Below are 19,104 nucleotides of genomic sequence, written 5' to 3' on the forward strand. Positions count from 1 at the left end.
ACTCTGGTTAGAGTTTGAGCATGATTTCTGCTTCAGGCATAGTTTTGGGCTTGGACTAGAGTTCGAGGTCGATTTCAAGGTAGAATTTGCTTGTGCGCCTCAACCAGGCTTCAGATCGATGTTCGGGCTTGTACTAGAACATGGATTAAATTTCGAATTTGGGCTTAGTTGCTGGCCTCGGCTAGGGTTTGGGATCTGCTTAGAGCACGAATCTACTTTCTGGGTATCTCCTTCAACATGGTGATGGGACTGACAAATAGACAGACGAGAGACCGATGTTCTTGGCTCCGAGAACACGCACAAGGAATCCTGGAAACTAGATAATATGTTGATGCGCACAGAAAGGACACAATTACGTCTGCCAGTCGGACTAGTAATAGGACACTGGTACACGAGGAAGCACTTGGTGCACCTGGGTACAGAACATGGAACCGAGCCGCTCGAGATGCAATGCATAGCAGGAAACTCCCCTACACCTAATTTCACATGGTGAGAAATTGCTGGCAAAATATTATTTCTTAATGTCAAAGGTGAAAGGAATAATAGACATATCACGAAACTCCAAGAAGTGGTCTATTAAGGACTTGCTTCGCTCGTCCAAATAGGACTTACTTTATGCAGGTAGGAATAAAATAGAAATTTCTTATCTCAATGCATAGCTTTAATAGATGAGAACGAAAGTAACATCAGTACGAGACTTTAAAGTTTTCATTTACTTGTGCCCTACTCAATTGCATCTGTTATAAATGCATAAAATTTGCCAGTCGGACTAGTAATAGGACACTGGTACACGAGGAAGCACTTGGTGCACCTGGGTACAGAACATGGAACCGAGCCGCTCGAGATGCAATGCATAGAAGGAAACTCCCCTACACCTAATTTCGCAATGTGAGAAATTGCTGACAACTACGCTACCGACACTGAGAGGCTCTATCCTTCACGCGACTTACCTGGAGGATATTTACAGTCGATGGGCTCTTGTATTTTTTTTTATAGGACGCCTCTCTATCGCGAGACCTCTTACTGCAGATATACCCTTGACCAGCCAAAGCACAGTGATCCACCAGGACTGAGCATTCAGTAAATCTAACAGTATTAATAATAATAATACTAGCTGGAAAATAGATGCCTTAAAGGCCTCGCATATAAGGCAGTTAAGAGATAATGTTGTTTGTTGTTTATTTCAAGTATTATTAATTTTTATGTTAATCGAACTTTTTATCGACAATTGTTATACAGATCAAATCACAAATGAAGGGGAAAATCCATAGTTGCTAGTGAGAAATTAAGGGGTTTGGTTTTCTAAAGGGTTGAGCTTATTTACAGATTCTGCACACTTACATGTGGTATAGAATGCAGAGGCAAATTATTATTCTTTATGTCAAAGGTGAAAGGAATAGTAGGCTCAACACAAAACAGCAAGAAGTGGTCTATTAAGGACTTGCTTCAGTCGTCCAAATATGATTTACTTTATCCAGGTAGGAATGAAATAGAAATTTCTTATCTCAATAAATGGCTTTAGTAGATGAAAACGAAGTAACGTCAGTACGAGACTTCAAAGGTTTTATTCAATTGTGCTACACTCGGTTCCATCTGCTGTAAATGCATAAAACTTGCAGTCTGATTATCAATATTATAATTTTCTAAAATATATATCTTATATGGTAACGACATATTGCAAAAATTAAAAAACTGACTAATAGGAAACTTGATTACTTTATAATTACATTATATTTTATATTAAATTGACTTTAAAAAATCGTCATCATTTCTGAGAAAATTTTAACTACTGTCGGTATGGATGTACTTTCGAGACTTGCATAAGAGATTCAGACACTTTCGTAAGAGGACAGCACGATACAGAGGTACTAAAGGTCAAAAATGAACGAAAGGAGCGCTGCGAGCAAAACCGGTCGACGTGTTCTTGACACGAGACTTATGAGAAAAATTTGTCTCCTTTCTTTGAGAGAGAAATTTTATGCAAAAGGCATTCGAATGTCACAACATCTATGAATAATGAAAAAATGAAAACTTACCCATCCGTGCTCATCTGTAGAATGCATTATCATATTCAAACCGCAACTGCCTTATCCAACCTCTAACCGACGAGCTGCAGGTTCAAGGTTTCAATTTTCAAGAAAACATCACTTGTCGCTTCGTAATAAACATACACTCACTGTCACAATGTTACCACCTCGTAGGATTTTCCTTTGCAGACAAGGACAATGATTTCCGAAACACTTTTCCGACAACATATTCAGAAACGAAATTGTCAGACCCCGAGCAGTCGCATGGCATGGCGACCGCGGTTACAACCCGATATACAATGGTGTTTTAAACGATACGTCACTCTTAACTTCAATGCTATTGGCTGATTTCAAAACAGTGAACCAATCACAGCTAACATTTTCTCACTACGCGGGAAAGTAAAGAAGACTATGCTAAAAATATCAGAAATATATTTAAATGATTCTTGTGATTTTTGTGGCAAATAAATGTCAGAAATGGTTTTAAAAAATTTTTTTAGACACATTTAATTGCGAATACTTAACATACGAGAAATGTAATATATATTTGCATCAAATGTGAGCCTGGTCACATGTGTACGAGGTTCCACATTGCCGCCATTATTTTGTTACTCCATCGATTTCAAATCAAATATCGTTACTATAATGGGTATAATGTGGATGTTTATGTCATTTCAAACTTTCATAACTATATTCATAACAACGAAAATTAAGTGAAAATTGACTTTCATTACTGGGAAATTATTAAGCAAACAATAGAAGGAAATGTTATGAATTAAATTATAAGAATGCATACAGCATTATTTGTGATAATACATACGTGTAACTGTACTTGACGTGCCTTTGAAAATGATTTTAAATGTTATTTCGTACGAACACGTACACATGAAGCAAATAGTATAAGAATATAACAGTATCTATTTGCAGAATGTTAAATAGTATATACATTAATATTTTATATTGATCATGTATTAATGGAACACATAACATTTATTTTAATACGACTTATTATATACTGTTAATGTTTATTAATATACCCCTTCTAGAAATATTTACGATATCTTAATATAATGAGCAGTGATGATGAAACGTAGTTGTTGAGAATTAAATTGTATAATAAATTTAATTACAAATTGACATACTTATAAATATTGTAATGTTATGTTAGATATTGAATACTGATAAATATTAAAATGTATTTCGAGGTAAAAGTTATGTTTCTCATTAATACCTGCCATTCGTTTGATTCTCGTTTCACGTATTGTAACATTTTTGTGTCAAATATATAATGCTTTCAGAATTTGTTTATGAACGATATTTAAATACAAACACTTGTAATTTACGTAATATAATGAAAGTTACGTATAGGAACGAACTACGTTACTCACGAACCCATAAGCGACGACATTGTGTAAGTACATAAACTGTATGTAACATACTGTTAAAAAATAAGTTCAGTGGGAGGGGAAATAATAGTAACGCGTGACGCTAAGATGGCAGCACCAGAAATAAGCGTGCATCAACTGGGCATGTAAATTATAGAATTTAAAAGTTTCGATGCATATTTTTTTCAATTCATGAAAGACTGACAAATGAACCGAAAATTGAAGCGCTATCCCCGTTTTCGAAAATATCGGGAAATCAAAGGCTAACAAATGATCGCTAAACGTATAGGCAAACGATGAATTATTTGAACAATTCGATAGGCGGTGGAGTGACTAGTGATTCTGGCCTCCAATTGAACAATGTTGAAGTATTGTATAGTAAAGTGCAAAGAGTTTACGTTAAGCCGCAACATAAAGAAGAACGTCAGCGTGAGCTTCGAGTTAATGTAGAAATTCATGCTGGTATCAGTCCTGTTTGTCGTAAGGTAACATTAAATACAGTGGTTACATTAACCTATATTTTGTTGACATAAGTCTGTACATTATCAGTATACTTATGTCCTTTGGTGAAATAATAGTTTTCATATTCTTATTCCGTTTATTGATGAATATTCTGAATTTGGAAATCTTCACACATATGTTTGAAGAAGTAGTAACATTATATGTTTATGTTACAGAGTTTATGTGTTCTGTTAGCAGATGATGATGATCCTTGCTTTCTTTATTCGTTATTTATCACTGATGAGGATTTCAAAGTCTTAAAGTCCCAACAGGGACTGTTGGTAGATTTTGATAATTTTGCAACTCAGTTGATATGTTTATTAGAACAATGTCAAATGCCACTAGCAAATTTATCAAAAACTCCACCGAAGTTTTTATTGTTATTGGCAGAAGAAAGTGGAGAATGGATATTAAAACTGGTTGAAACAAATAATTTCAAACATTTATGTCATTTGAGTCTAAATATATCACCTGCAAGTGACTCTAACTTAAAAACTCATATGGCTATGAAAATTAAACACTTAAAAGAAAATATTGTGCAGCGACATAGAGATTCGTTAGCGCTTGAAGCTAGAGTAACCGATCTAACAAATAAGGTGGAAACAAAAACAAAAGAATTGGAAAAATTGGAACAAAAATATATGGCAGAAAAAAGTCAGATGCAACTGTCTTCATCTGAACAGATAAGCATTGAAAAAGATAGGTGTGTAAAACTGTACTGTATTTCATAAAATGTATTATTATTAGATGTTTATTATAAATTATTAATCTGTTACAGATTAGCTAAAGCCCGATTGGAATGGCAATGTCAAAATGAGAAAGAAAAAGTGGACGTAGAACGTAGACACACAGAAATTGTAAAAGATTTACACACTGAAATTGCAGAAATACGTACACAGAATTTAACATACAAAGATAAGTTATCTTTTCTTGAAGCAACAAATGCAGAGCAAATGAAGCAGTTGCAACATCTTGAGAGAGAACTTAATGTAACACAAAGAGATTTAAGTTCACTAAAGAAGCAAAATTCTAAATTAGATACAGATTATCATGAAAAAGATAAAACAGTAAATAGCTTAAAAACTAAAGTAGCTGTACTTGAACAAGAGTTAAAAGATAAAACCATACTTATTAGTAAACACACAGAAATGTTAAAAACAGGAAAAGAACAAAAACAGCATTTGGAAGATTTGTTAGCTGACAAAGAAGGCCAGTTACAACGTAAACAAAATTCTTTGCGAAATTTAAGCGATGAATTGGTCAAAGCTAACGAGATATTAACAAAATTACAAAATGAACTTGCTTCTACTAAGTCTAAACTAAAACTAAGGACTAGCATTGCACTTGAGCAGGAACGGTTATTAGATACTAAACAAAAAGAAGTCGGCCAATTAGAAAATAAAATGGAAAGCTTAATTAAGGAAGCAAAAGATGCAAAAACAGAGGTTGAAAACTTGAAAGAACAACTTAGAATTCAACAGAATCAATTAGAAGAGAAAGAAAAACTAATTAAAAATAACGATAATGGTAAGAAACTATTTCGTGATACTTTAAAAAATTATTTGTATTGCACATGTGATATCAATTATATTATTTACATTACTATTTTATTAAAAGTTCTTTTAAGGTCTAATATGGAACGTCGTTTATTTAATTATTGTAATTACTTTCATATGTTTTTACAGTGATTAGTTGGTTAAATAGACGGTTAGCAGACAATCAGTCGCCATTACAAAATACCACTGGACCGGCGCCAATTAACATACCTTCTTCAATTCAATTGACATTGCCAAGATCAAATAAATTAATTACAAATAAATATGAAATGCGTACACCCGCACCTACCACGATGTCAACAAATATGTTCTCTGGTCTACCAATGAGAAATCCAATCGTGCAGAATCCAAATATCAACCAAACAACACGCATGTCAGCACGGTCTATGGGTGTTGGTATTACTGACAGTACAATGGGCATATCAGCATTTAATAAAAGTGGTCAAATATCGAGCACTAGTACTCCTATGGAACGGATTAATTCTTTGAACAAGTTATCCGGAAATGTCGCAGGTTCTTCTTCAATGCCAGCTGTCATAGAAAATAATAATTCATCTGTACCATCAAATGGTACAAAAGGAAAAAGTGCAAGTATTACGTTACTACAGGGTGGATTAAGAAGGGCTGGTTTGTCTGACAAACCGATTTTGCCGTCGGCATATTTTCCGAAGACTTCACATTAATCAGATACATTAATAAGATTGCCAGTATAAATATGAATTAATAATGTACAAAGAGACGTTCAAAGCAAACTGGTAATATTTCAAAGTTAATGATGACAGACAGTACAAAATATTTACTCAAGTAATAAGTATTATTAAATGAAGTTTTAAATTTCAAGTTGAAAGATACTGTTATAAAGTTATGCGTATCTATAAGAAAATAACACATACATTTATTTTCTTACATTTAAACGAGAATGCTAACAAAATGTATTTACAAGTATTTTTGTTGTAAGTGCATCTAAAAGTGTAGAATGCAAAGGAATAATTAATTCCTATGATTGTGAAGGACAAATCAACTTACACTATTACCATTTACAGCAATAAGTCGACAACAAATACAGTATCTTGCATTTTTGCATATGATGTGTACCTGTACTTATAATATTAAAATTTAAAACAATAATCACACGACATTTGTGACATTATTATTTTAAAAATCGTTTTGCATACTACTGTAAATTTGTCGATACATACACGTTTCATTATTACGTTGTATAAAATTTAAAGTACAAAGTGCCAATGATGATTGAATTAACACTTCGAAACCTTTTCTAAATTAAAATGTCTTATTGATCACAATGTCATCATATACCACAAAATTACTATTTTATTTTATGAATGGGTACCTGTACAAATTTTAAACAGGCTCAGAAAATTATGTAAATATTGTTTTTTTTTATAAATATTTTAAAACTATAAAGCATCAAACTTTAATATAATGAACAAGAGTATTAAGTAATTAAAATTAAGGGAATCAGTGTGCCTTATAATGCAAACTAGACTAGAAAAGCTCATTTTGTTAAATTTAAAATTTGTATGACATTCTTTTAGAATTAAAGTAGTCTTTTTTGCTTGATATGTACTAAAACATTATAATTTTGAACAAGTTAATATAAATATTACTAATGAATAAAGATAATATCATGTATTTATATTGTATGAGATATTTTTTAAAACATATTTGTCAGTTTTAATATGATACTTTGTACTTGTAGTGTTTTAGTTTATAGTTATTTGTAATCAAATCAAAATGGTAGTACAAATGAAATTACAGGAAATCAAATTTTACAAACTTAACGATTTAAAAAAATATGAAAGAAAGTGTAAATATATTAAGAATAAGGTATGATTAGCAAACCAGGACTAAGTATTGTTTAAAAATCTCATTCTGGTTTCCTATCTTATATTTTTTTTCACGCGAATTATTTCTAGTCTATAAGGTACTCGATATGATTCATTCGTCCCATTAATACAATGATGTACTTTATTAAGAACAAAATTCACAGTTTACATGTACTGGTTACCATTTAGAAGTATATGTAGTAAAAATGTACATTATTAGGCATTATGCAAAATACTTGCGTTAATAAACTTTAACAAAGGCGTATCACTATCTTAACATAACAAGAGTCAATATTTACAAATTCGAATTTTTATTTACATCTTAGTACATTCAACCAATTAATTGTTTTAGTATATATACATGCAAAATACAGATCTATTGCTTATAAAGCACAGTGATTTTTTACATTTCATAAATATAACAACAGTATTAAGAACAGTAAATATAAGATAATCTCATAGTTGTATGATCAATATATTTTAATACTTTTTGTACATAATGTTTAAATAAAATGTATATTACATAACAAATACATTTTTGATACAGATTTAAAAAACCAACTTTCTAAAAGATAAAAATATTTTCCTGCAGTAGGTATACACCAAAGCGTAATATAAAATTTGATTTGGAAATTAATTTAGTTTATTGCAGTGTAGAAATGAATAACAAAATAAGATAGAAGAGAAATAAGTCTCCTTAGCTTATGAGAAATAATGAATTTATAAACTAAGCACAGAGTGAAGAGCCAGATAATTGGGTGTAGAGAAATAAGCATCAAATACTCTAATTGTATAGTCTGAAATAAGAATTTTCAAGAAGTAAAACATTATATATGGTCCTGCAACAAATACGGAAAAATATTTTTACTTCTACCTTTGATTGTTTATGCATGTATATATAATGCTTATGCATTAAGTATAAAATAGCTGTCATTAAATTCCAAGAAAGTAAGTTTTGATACACAGAAACTGTACACGTTTTAAAAATAAAAATATGTAAGTTACTGTAAATTTTATTCACTAATTTGTATTTATTGTTAATCCACCAACCACGGATAATTCTGTACATCCCACATCTAAAAGCGGAAGGTCCATTCGTTTGCGCCTGCGTTCACACTTTGGACATGGCTTATTTGCATTTAAACATTCAGCATGAAATACTGCGTTACAAGCTCCGCACTAAAATCACATTATATGTAATTAATTAAGGTTTCATTTTTATTTATCGTGATTGTAACTTCAAAACTTACTCTATATGTAGACCCCATATCGAAAGGATATATAACCTTCGGATCGTTACAAATTTCACAGATAAAACCCTTCTGACTGCAAAGCCAACAATTTATAACATGATTTCTTGCAAATTCTATGATCTTTTGTAGTTGCTGTGCAAGAATTCCATTAGGTATGTCAAGAAGGTCAGAAACAGAGTACTGATGAACATGTTCATATAAATACTCTCTAGGTGTAACCTTCTTTTGCAGTGACTCAATTACAGGTTCACGACAAGTGAATAAATAGGCTCTTAATAAATTTAATTGAAGTCTTAATGACTGTAATTGAGCCATACTATTCACAGCCATATAAATACGTGGATTCAAGACTTTAAGATCTAGTAATGTTGGACAATCTTGTAAATATGCTGCAGCCTTATTGCAAATAGGATAACATTTTAGATCCCAATTATGAATTACTCTTGATGGAATAATGCATTCACCTTGTGACATACATTTGGAACAGTAATAATGGCCTGAATAACAGCAAACATGTGCTTTTGAAAAGGTCATGCCAATTGCATGTCCACATTCAAAACAACAATAATTTTGTGTGTCCAAACCCTTTTCTCTGGGAATTTTTCCCAATTGTTCATCAAAATTGATGTCGACCTAAAATCAATTAAACAATTTAGTATCTACATGAAAACTGATTAATAAATTACAATGGAGAGTAGTAAATACCACTAATGAATATAAACAGAATTGAATAGGGATATTAGAGATCTTTTGACTTAGAGATACTTAGATACAATTCTCCATTATAATATGACAATTTAAATATTACAGTATATTATAAAATAAAGCATAATATAAGCATATGTAGTATAAAAGTATGTATAAGCTATACCTTATTTTCTGACTGAGCATCTATTGGTTCTTTCTTGGGATATTTTTTTATAAATTCTTGAAGGTCTGGTACAGATGTGTTGCCAGCAATATGATAGCTTTGAATAATTGAATCGTATGTAGCACCATCACTTGGTGTACGAGGTGCATCTGCTGCAGGATCAGGTGAATTTAAGGAAGATTCACAGTCTTCAAATGATGTTGACCATCCCAATTTTCTAATCAATGAATTTCCTACTGTAGTTATAGTAGTATCGTGTGATGTTTCATGATTTTGTACAACATTTTCAATTACTGAATCTTCCATATCTGGTACTGTATTAGTTCCTACATCATGTTTTGGACTAGTGGTATTTGAAATTTGTTTTTCTCCTTCTTTTTCTGGCACACTTGGTTCTTCTTCTTTTGCTGGCACACTTGGTTCTTCTTCTTTTTCTGGCAAATTTGGTTCTTCTTCCTCTTTCAGAGGTGGAGTATCTCTTAGATGATTGGTCAAATGTGCTACACTAATGTTGCTTGATTCTTTATTAGCCAATATAGTTTGTAATGTTTCATCTTCTGAAATAGAAGCTATATTATTAAGTGCAATCTGTGATGAATTAAAAGATCCCAAGCTACCAATTGAACTAGCTATTTCAACTTCTTCAAAATTGTCATTATCTGCAGATATTGTCTTTGCAATATCAACTGCACTAAATATAGGACAAGACTTCATTGGTGGTGACCATATTCCTGCTAATAGAAGAGGCGTTGTTGACCAGAAATTTAAAGGGCTACTGTTACAGGCAAGCTCAAAGTGAATGTAATCTAAGTTTTCAATTAATCTCTGCGCTATTTCCACAAGATCCAAATTTCTGATGAATGCAGAACGGCTGTAATATGGATTCAAGGCTGAATTGTCTCTTCTAATAGAACAAAAGTAGTTAGCTAATAGTCCTTCGTTTAAGGCTAATCGTATCCAAGCTCTGCAATATCCAACTTCTGTGGTAAGTTGACTGAAGGCCTGTATCTGGTCTATGATTTGTCTGTGAGAGAAGACTAAGAGTGGACCCCAAAAGCTTGGCTGAGGCATAGCATCGAAATCTGGACCACTTAGAACTTCTGTTACACGATTTAAGAGACTGTCCTTTAAGCCGTGTAGAAATACAGCTTCCAATACCGAACACAGAGTCATGCTTTCTTCGCAATTGCCAACTGTACCTTCCTCTACACCTGGTGCTCCTTCCATATCCATCACACTGGTATTTAGCTGCTTCTGCAGAGAATCTCTGACCAATACATTTCTCTTGTTTGTCATGGAATTCATCGTCTTCAAAAACGAATTCATCTTTTCGAGTTTGATATGCCACAAGAGTTGCAGTTGTGTTATTTAAATCTATTCTTTCAAGCATCTTCGTGATTCTAATAGAAGGGAGTTACCTAAACGTTTCAAGGTAACTCGTTAGGATTGTCTTAAACCGCGGTAATTCAACGCAACAGATATCACATATATTACATTCGCACGATTCGAACATTATGGTGATACTGACAAAGAAACAAGGAAGTGCCGCAAGAAGGAATATAAGTCATAGTACGATAAGAAAGATTCTCGAACTTCGAACCAGTTGTAAAGCATTCCAGTATTATCTTCGTTTCTTGATTCCTGGTTTTCGTTCCAAATCAAATTTGATAGAACATGTTGGTTTTTTTCGGTAAGTTGATGATACGTAATTTTGGACAGTCACAACACTCGTTCAAGGTACATTCGTAATGATTAGTAATCATTTCCGTCACTTGCAGAATTTAACTTGTTACATCTTAATACGTATCTCAACGATAGATTGCGCTGCGATGTACATATATCAACGTAAGGTGCATCAGCAGGTGGTGAACTAGACATAGTGCTCATCTTTTATAAACATTGCATACATTTATAAGAAATATTATATTTAACAACATAATTAAGGTTATTGATAATTATAATTCAAATAAAATTGAAAATGATATAAAGTAAAAGAATATTTTATGCAAAATAAAGAAATAATATATACATTTCTTTATATAAAATACAGAAAAGTGAGCTTATTAATCTTTTCTCTAAGCCTTAAATAAGGCATGGGACAGAGTAATAACATGAATATGTGAACATTTCGAAGACGACAGATGCTATATAGGTATAATATACAATAATTCTTTAATGATAAAAGTATATACATATATATCAATTAATATTTTTACATTGATATATTCTTAATTATTTTATTAATTATTCAAATTGATTTTATTGTATAATAGCATTTAAGGAATACTGCGTAACATTTCTGTGTAGATATGAAGTTTAGCTGTCGTGTACTCTAGCAAATGTAATTAAGAATACAACATCGTAATTTTGGAAATACTTGATTAATTTTTGTTTTTTATTAATTACATACTGAACGAATAAGAACATGTTATTCATTAAATTTATAATCCAGCTAGTTTCGAACTTTGCGCGACATTCGAGAGAATATAATGTACGTAGCTGAGGAACCGTTAATCAGTTGTTGCTGCTATGTAGTTTCGTTACGTTACTAAATGTGTTGTTTTAGTGAACTACGACTCATTTAAATACTTCGTATTATGTACTACATTCGTTCAATATGCATGTTTCTTAACTCGATCTGTTACACTTTCCCGTTGCGATGAGGTAAGTGCATATTATTACGGCTATCACGACATTGAAAGTACTTTTAACAATCCTAGTTTTATTCTATGTACATATATGAAACACGAAGCCGTATTATTTATTTTGTAAGCTGTACAAAATATCTACGATACCTGCAGTCTGTGTGACACTAAATTGTCCAGTATCAAAAAAGTAGGATCTAGATTTAAAATTTATTAACGCGTGATGTCACACGTACTTTTTTGTCAATGCCAAACAAAATTGTTAATGATTACGTTAATATTGTGTCGTACATCGGAAGTTCCTTATTAAAATTAGATTGCAGTTCTCTAACCATTGATTCGATTCGATTCTACTTAATTACTTGATCTAAACTGTTAAAATGAAGTGTAACACAATCTTTAGTTTCCTTTTTAATTAATGAAACCATTCAATCGACTAATTTTAGTTTCTATTTGATCCCTTTTTTCGCACAATAATTCACGAAAATATAAATTTACATAAACATTCGTAGTCTAGTTATGAGCTACTATTCATGCATGAAAGTTTTATTGGGCTCCAATGAGTGCACCTTGCCATTGGACGCAGCAAGACTGTCGGAATTCTGATCGGGTGTCAAACGGATTACGAAACGAAAGGCAGTTTATGAAACGCATGACGGTCGTTGCTTTAGATTGTATGTATAAGCAAGTTCTTTCTCGCTATACCGTTCCTATATTTAGATGTGCACTTAGCGCATCTCAAATGTTGGAACAGGTATATCTTGTGTGAATGACCGAATACGCATGATGGGACGATGCGTGTTCCCGGTGTTCCCCGTTTGACGGCGGTAGAGTTCTGGTATGAGAGCGAGGAGAGAAAGAGAAAGTACAACAGAAGCGAATAAGCGGAAAGAAGCAAGCAGATTGAACACGAGGACAACGAAGCAAATAGTAGAATCAGGGCCGTACGATCGTACCAACAAGCACATTGCCTCCCTGTATCAAACAATTTCTTCAAGAAATCCAAACAACAGGATTTTGCACGATGACAGGTACACAGGATGATCCTGAACGAGCATGAAAACTCGATCAGTTTGAGTAGAAAGTGCTCCTATCTTCAATATTTACATACATAGTTATAATATTTTAAAATTTGTCTGCTGGCTTAGTAAGGTTGTAATATTGACGTGAAATGACCTTTAAAAAAATAAACAAAAAAAAGCAAACGAAGCGTTACTTATTTAGAGTTTATAATAATTAGTCAGAATGGAATTATTGAACTTGAATGCAAACGGTGCATTAATGAATCAACAAATCATATAGGCAGGTAATATGATACAGATTTAGAACTGTAATTTACTGTTTTTTTAGTGATTTTGACGGAACACTAACATGGCGAACTGTCTATCAAGACAAAGGCTAAGAGAATTCAGAGAAATTGTAATTTATTTGATACTTTAACGAACCATGAGAACGCATCGGTACTTCAAGTCAGATTACTTCCGTTCCGCGAGGAAAGGAACAATCTGTCGACTCTTGCATTTCCCTTTTACATGATATTAGAAACAATGTGCTTTCCCACGTTTCACCGGCGCGCAGATTCTTTGTGTCGTTTTGTATACAATCTAGATACGCAATTAACTAACATTAGAAACGATGCAAAATTATATTTCACTTTATTACGTACCGATATCATACAGATTTCAAATGCCTTGTTTCACATCATTCTTTCGATACAATAACCCCGTAAATCTTACTCCGTTAATTAGTAACCACATTCTACTCCATGAAAACTTCGTCCGATTAGAATACTCTTGTCAAACTTCTTCCTGATACTTTCGCCTTATTACTATCAAATGCAACGGAATAAAACCTAATAAAATAAATGTTATTAAATTTGATAGATTGAACCACCCAGTTTATTATCTACCAAATAAAGTCGAACGAAGGACTCATGCTCCCCTCTTCGTAAGTTAGTCCGATATAAATCCGCGTTTACAAAAAAACATCCATAGTCTACTCATCAAGTTACAAGTGGTTCAAGACACGTTTATTAAAAACTTCAATAAATCTTATCATCCTGTATCTTGGAGAGATTTTTTCGATCGTACGGATACGCGGACGGAAAACACAAAACAAAAAGAAAATCGTAAAAAATTGTTATCACCAGCAGGGGGAAAAATATCAAAGCAAACGGCCTTTATTGACGGCACTGAGCGCTCAGGTGGTGGAAGCGGTGGTGGGGGGGAACTAGAGACCGAGGGTGTCGGTCGTGTTCGGTCGGTGCGCGCGGTACAGTGGCGATTCGACTGGTGGAGCGATTGGGGTGGTGAGCGTTGCTGGTTCGTCGGTGATAAGACAGCGCGTGCGTCTTGTTTTCGGGCATCGGTCGCGCAGTTGCACAGGAAGAACGCCTGTTTTTCCACGATTTCGTCGAATTCTAGCAGCAACTGTGCGTTTGCCCCGAGTTCTAAGTCGAGATCGTACAATCGTGTGTGTCCGCGAATGTCGCGACGCTGTTATCGAGCGATCTTCGAGTGCACGTGTGTCATGGATGTCAGACGGTAGGCGTCGTCCGCGCGTTTAATAGCCGAGAGAGGATCCTCCGTAACATGACATCCTGTGCATCGTCGACGACGGTTCACGATATCGAAACGCGTGAACGAGATTCGCTGGCGAGCAATCCGAGCGAGCAACTGACCGCGAGTAAACCAGTCTCTCTGGGAGATTTGTCCGGTGTGTGCCTTGACCAGGGTGCGCTGAATAATTGATTTTTTCTCGGAGGCAGTGCACGAGGTGTCGTTTGCCCGCGTACGCAAGATCAACCTCGAGCGATATAAATGAAGCTGGACATGCTGCCAACGAACACGATCGAGCTGCAGGTCGGTTGCTCGTCGTCGCCACCGCGGGAGTATGAGACGACGAGTAAGAGTTTCATCCTGGAGACGATGCCCGGCGAGTCGCATACCGAAACGGCGGCCTGCCGTTTCTTGGAGACGGGGGTCGTTGCACGGTGTCAGGAGGAGAGCAACGAGACCACCAAGACAGTGCCCGAGGCCGGCAACAGCGGCGAGTGCCCCGCGAAAAGGAGGATCGAATCAGCTGGTGGCGGCAGGCCCGTCGTCAACAATCGACCGCCGCCGCGTCACAGTTTCTCGAAGAGCTCCGCGTCCCTGCAGAGTCTGGTGCGTCGAAGGAGTCGTAAAAACGGCGGCGGATCCTCGTTGCCATTGGAGATCGATCTGTCCACGTACTCGGCCCATCCGATGGATCCGACGTGTTTGGTCGACACGGTAACCAAGGAAAATGTAGCCGGTTTCCGTAACGACGAGGAGACCTGTATCACGAGCCGAACGTCGACGCTCCTTTACGCGTCCGTCGTCGCGCAACCGTCATCCAGAGGCGTAGGGAATGTTCAGGATGTGTCCGGTACGGTGAACGTCGCGAACGTAGCGACGACCACCACCACAACGACGACCAGTAACGCGAGTAACGTTACATCGTCCGCGAGCGGAAGTCATTTCGGCAATACCGCGTCCTCGTTGATAAGGACGACCAGTGTGATCACGGCTGGACCGTCCACGTCCTCTTGGAACACGTCCACGGACCAGGAGTCTGATTACGTCGTCGATCCGGTTCAGGGAAACGCTTACCACAAAGGACAGTTTCTTGGGAAGGTAAGGACTGTTGATAAACAAACCGACACCTGTCGTTCCTTCGTATTTACATGCTCTTCTCTCTGGGGTAGAGACACTGGCACGGAATTACTGTACAAGGTTGGTCGTGTTAATTAGATTACGGAAGTTTATGCGGATTCACAATTTCAATTACTACATAATGTCGAAATATTAAAAAGGAACAGAATTTTGAATTCTCTGCTAGAACCTTTATTACGATAATAGTGACGCGTAATAGTATCAAATATGATTAAAACCTATACTTGCATTCCAAAGTTAAAAAAATGCTATACATGCATACATCCGCCGTCTAGCGATAATAATCGTAACCTATTTGTTACACGTATTCTAAAGGTGTGTATACAGGTAGGAATACATTTTAGTTTATATAGGGTGGTGATTTGCGCTATTTTTTCTGTTTGGAATTACAGATGAGCAGGGAGAAAAGTTGAGTAAGTTAACATATTCACCGCCAGATGTGTTGCACCTGACTTTCATTGAACGTAGGGTTACTATTCATCGTAATGACGGTCAACCGTGACCGTCAAGGCGTAAACGAAAACCTCACGTGTTGGTTATTGGTGATCATCATGGCGATTAATTGTGTGTAGAGATTTATTAGATTCAGGGGGAAAATGTTTTTTGCAAATGCAACGGTGCATCTGCAATATTCTATTTACATAAATCGATACTTTTCATCAAATATTATAGTTGAAAAATTTATTACGAACTACATCAGTATGTCAGAACGTTTTAACTCCAAAATATGCATCGAAGTACACATTATTTTCTATTTATAAACCTGTATTTCAACGATCTAGTTTAAACCACAAGTTTGTTATCTCGTTGATAAGGACTCGAGTACTATAGGTAATTGTTTCTTCAAAAGGAAAATTGTTTTCCACAGTGACATATCTGTCTCTTACGCCAACCACTGTGGAGATTGTTTCTGAAGTAACAAAGATCACCCGGTGATCACTCCTAACACAAAACGCTTTCTGTTTTACTGAAAACTGCGTTCAACGTTGCAGCATAAATACCTACAATAGACAGCGAGGACTGATTCGAAGTAAGCAGAGCTTTTATTTTTAAAACTTTCGCGTAAGTTTATTCGAATTCTCTAGTAGGTTTCTCTATGTTCTTTTTCTTCATAATTGCTACATTATTCTCATTTTCTCGTTAGATAAATATTTCACTATATTCCGATAGAATAAAAATTTCATTTAATAATTTCGTGATACGACCTGAAAAGGGTTGTCTTATTCCATCGGTTATAAAGGTCTTAAGATCAGTAGATTTTTCAATTTCTTTGCATAATTTGTAGCTGATTGTTTGTTTCTTACACTTTCAATTAATTGTTAACATAGCATGGCATATAGTTACTTTTCAACAAAAGATAAAAAAAAGGGTTGTAATCAGAAGAAGATAACTTCTGATTCATTAACAAACAACTGGCTTGTTGTTTTCGTCCACCTTCTGGCATGCATTTCCTTCAATATTCACTTCATAAACTATGATATCACACGACAATTTAAATATCAAAATGAATGATTTAATTTACGGAATCGTCTATGCATAAGCGAAACTGAACAATAAAATGAAGTATCTCGGGATCCGTAGATAACGCGTTGAGAAGATTACGTCTGTGTCACAGTTGATATTTTCCTGGGAACAGCCAAGTGTCCAATCGTTTGCGAACGGTAGTAGATCTCATCCTGTCTATGAGTAACTCTGTAAACAAGATGACACGGTGCACCAGAAAATAGCAAGAAAATTGCAATAGTAATGATTTCACCGGCAGAAATACATAAATATTTCTCGCATTACGACGGTTGTCAGTGTGTAACAAGACCCGAAAATACAGGTTAACGTGCGTTGTCAGTTAACGTTCAAGCGTATTTACTTTGATATTAAGGTTAGTAGTGACTGTTTACGTCGTGCCTGCTCTAATTGCTTTGAAAGTTACGTCCGACATGTTACGCACATTTCTTCTCGTAATGTAACTCAAGTAGGGGATCCATTACAATTAATGTTTGTCCAGTTGCTGTGTATTTGAAATAATTTTTTTCACTATATTTCGTTTGACTTGTTATTTAACGCAACGATTAGTGGACGTATCGATGAGTAGTCCACTATTTTATTGTAATTAACTGATAACATAATTGAAATTCTAAGCATCTGACGATCATTTTCTAATTTAAAAATGGCGGAGGATCTTGGAGAATGAGAATGTATATTACTTGAGAAGAGGTTACACCACCTTGATGTGTTAAAAAAATACCGCATTTCTGAGAATTTATTCTAGTGACGAAAACACTTTCTCCGATCAAAATTTCTCGATAAAGATAGGATAGTGTACAGACTGTCCCGTCTAAATGTAGCCACTTAAATTATCCCCTGCAGCTTTGATGGTACAAAAAATATTTTACATGCAATTTGACTAGTATCAAAGTTCGAATACGCTACAAATAATATTTTTGTCTCAAGGTTATTGTTATGCATAGTTTTTAACGTCACCGATAGAAACGAGTGATTATAGGACCTATGTTGATTAGACATTTCTTACTCCTCTCTGTGGGTACTATAAACCCCTAAAGTTTTAGGCCCTTTTTATTTTTTGACCGAATGTTCGATATTTTATCCGAAAAATTGTCAGCAGTTGTTTTTTGTGCGAGTGCTTCCCCCATAGCGCTCGTAAGGGCGAAGTGTAGGAAGTGAATCATTCGCGACACGTTTTCGCATAGATACCAAGAATCCTAATGCGAAACGTTCAGAGAAGTTCTGTCACCATAGCGGAACTATTTCCAAGAAATACGAACGACGTAACGAAGAACCGTGAGAAAGAAAAAAAATAGTCGGACCCGTTTAAATTAGCCACGGGGATACTTCCACCGAGAAAGTTTAATTTATACAATTACGGAGGATTTGCAAAGGCAGTCGAGATTTCATGAACGAGGGGACTGACTTCCACCGTCCGTAATTCGTAACGTAAATATGACGATAAATGTTAGTACAATGATGATTATCTTGTAAAATTTGTAAGTATGCCCTTTTCGTGTTTCGTTTAAAATTTCTTTTATTCTAAAATTAAGTATAATGTGATCACTAACATTATATGAACTGGTTTTCGTTAAATCGATAAAATCTTTTTCGTTATTACTTGAACTACCAGTGTTGAATTAATTATATAATGTACAGTACAATATTGTCGATTTCATAGAGTAATGATTCATTTAAAAGATCCTTAATTTTGAGTGTATGTAACTGCAAAAATTAGCTTTAGAAGTGAGGTGATTCTATCTGAAGGATAAAAATATATGTTGTTATAAAATTATACTATTTTTACAAGAGCAATGTCACCAT

The 19,104-nt window shown here is 34.8% G+C and overlaps 3 protein-coding genes and 1 long non-coding RNA gene across 4 annotated transcripts in view; 2 read left to right on the forward strand and 2 right to left on the reverse strand.

Annotated features, from left to right (window-relative positions):
* The window catches only part of LOC107192993, a 134,784-nt gene extending 132,689 nt beyond the window's left edge, over positions 1–2,095 (reverse strand). The window contains exon 1 of the long non-coding RNA XR_001516319.1: positions 2,037–2,095. This is a non-coding gene — a long non-coding RNA (uncharacterized LOC107192993). The remainder of the gene's footprint in view (positions 1–2,036) is intronic.
* A 1,469-nt stretch (positions 2,096–3,564) lies between these two features.
* LOC107192991 (spindle assembly abnormal protein 6 homolog) lies at positions 3,565–6,166 on the forward strand. The gene is made up of 4 exons (XM_015582360.1): positions 3,565–3,897; positions 4,090–4,616; positions 4,692–5,440; positions 5,599–6,166. The coding sequence occupies exons 1-4, from the start codon at positions 3,709–3,711 to the stop codon at positions 6,150–6,152; spliced, it is 2,019 nt and encodes a 672-aa protein (XP_015437846.1). The 5' UTR covers positions 3,565–3,708; the 3' UTR covers positions 6,153–6,166.
* A 2,170-nt stretch (positions 6,167–8,336) lies between these two features.
* On the reverse strand, positions 8,337–10,998 carry LOC107192983 (pleckstrin homology domain-containing family M member 1). Its single transcript, XM_015582351.1, has 3 exons — positions 9,441–10,998; positions 8,567–9,202; positions 8,337–8,495 (listed from the first exon to the last, which is right to left on the reverse strand). Exons 1-3 carry the CDS (start codon positions 10,764–10,766, stop codon positions 8,337–8,339), a joined length of 2,121 nt encoding a protein of 706 aa, XP_015437837.1. The 5' UTR covers positions 10,767–10,998.
* Positions 10,999–14,840: 3,842 nt separating this feature from the next.
* The window catches only part of LOC107192989 (serine/threonine-protein kinase PLK1-like), a 44,257-nt gene continuing 39,993 nt past the window's right edge, over positions 14,841–19,104 (forward strand). The window contains exon 1 of the mRNA XM_015582356.1: positions 14,841–15,741. Within this exon, the coding sequence (XP_015437842.1) occupies positions 14,905–15,741 (837 nt within the window). The 5' untranslated portion in view covers positions 14,841–14,904. The remainder of the gene's footprint in view (positions 15,742–19,104) is intronic.

This window comes from Dufourea novaeangliae, unplaced genomic scaffold (assembly GCF_001272555.1).
Source record: "Dufourea novaeangliae isolate 0120121106 unplaced genomic scaffold, ASM127255v1 scaffold488, whole genome shotgun sequence".
NCBI lineage: Eukaryota > Metazoa > Arthropoda > Insecta > Hymenoptera > Halictidae > Dufourea > Dufourea novaeangliae.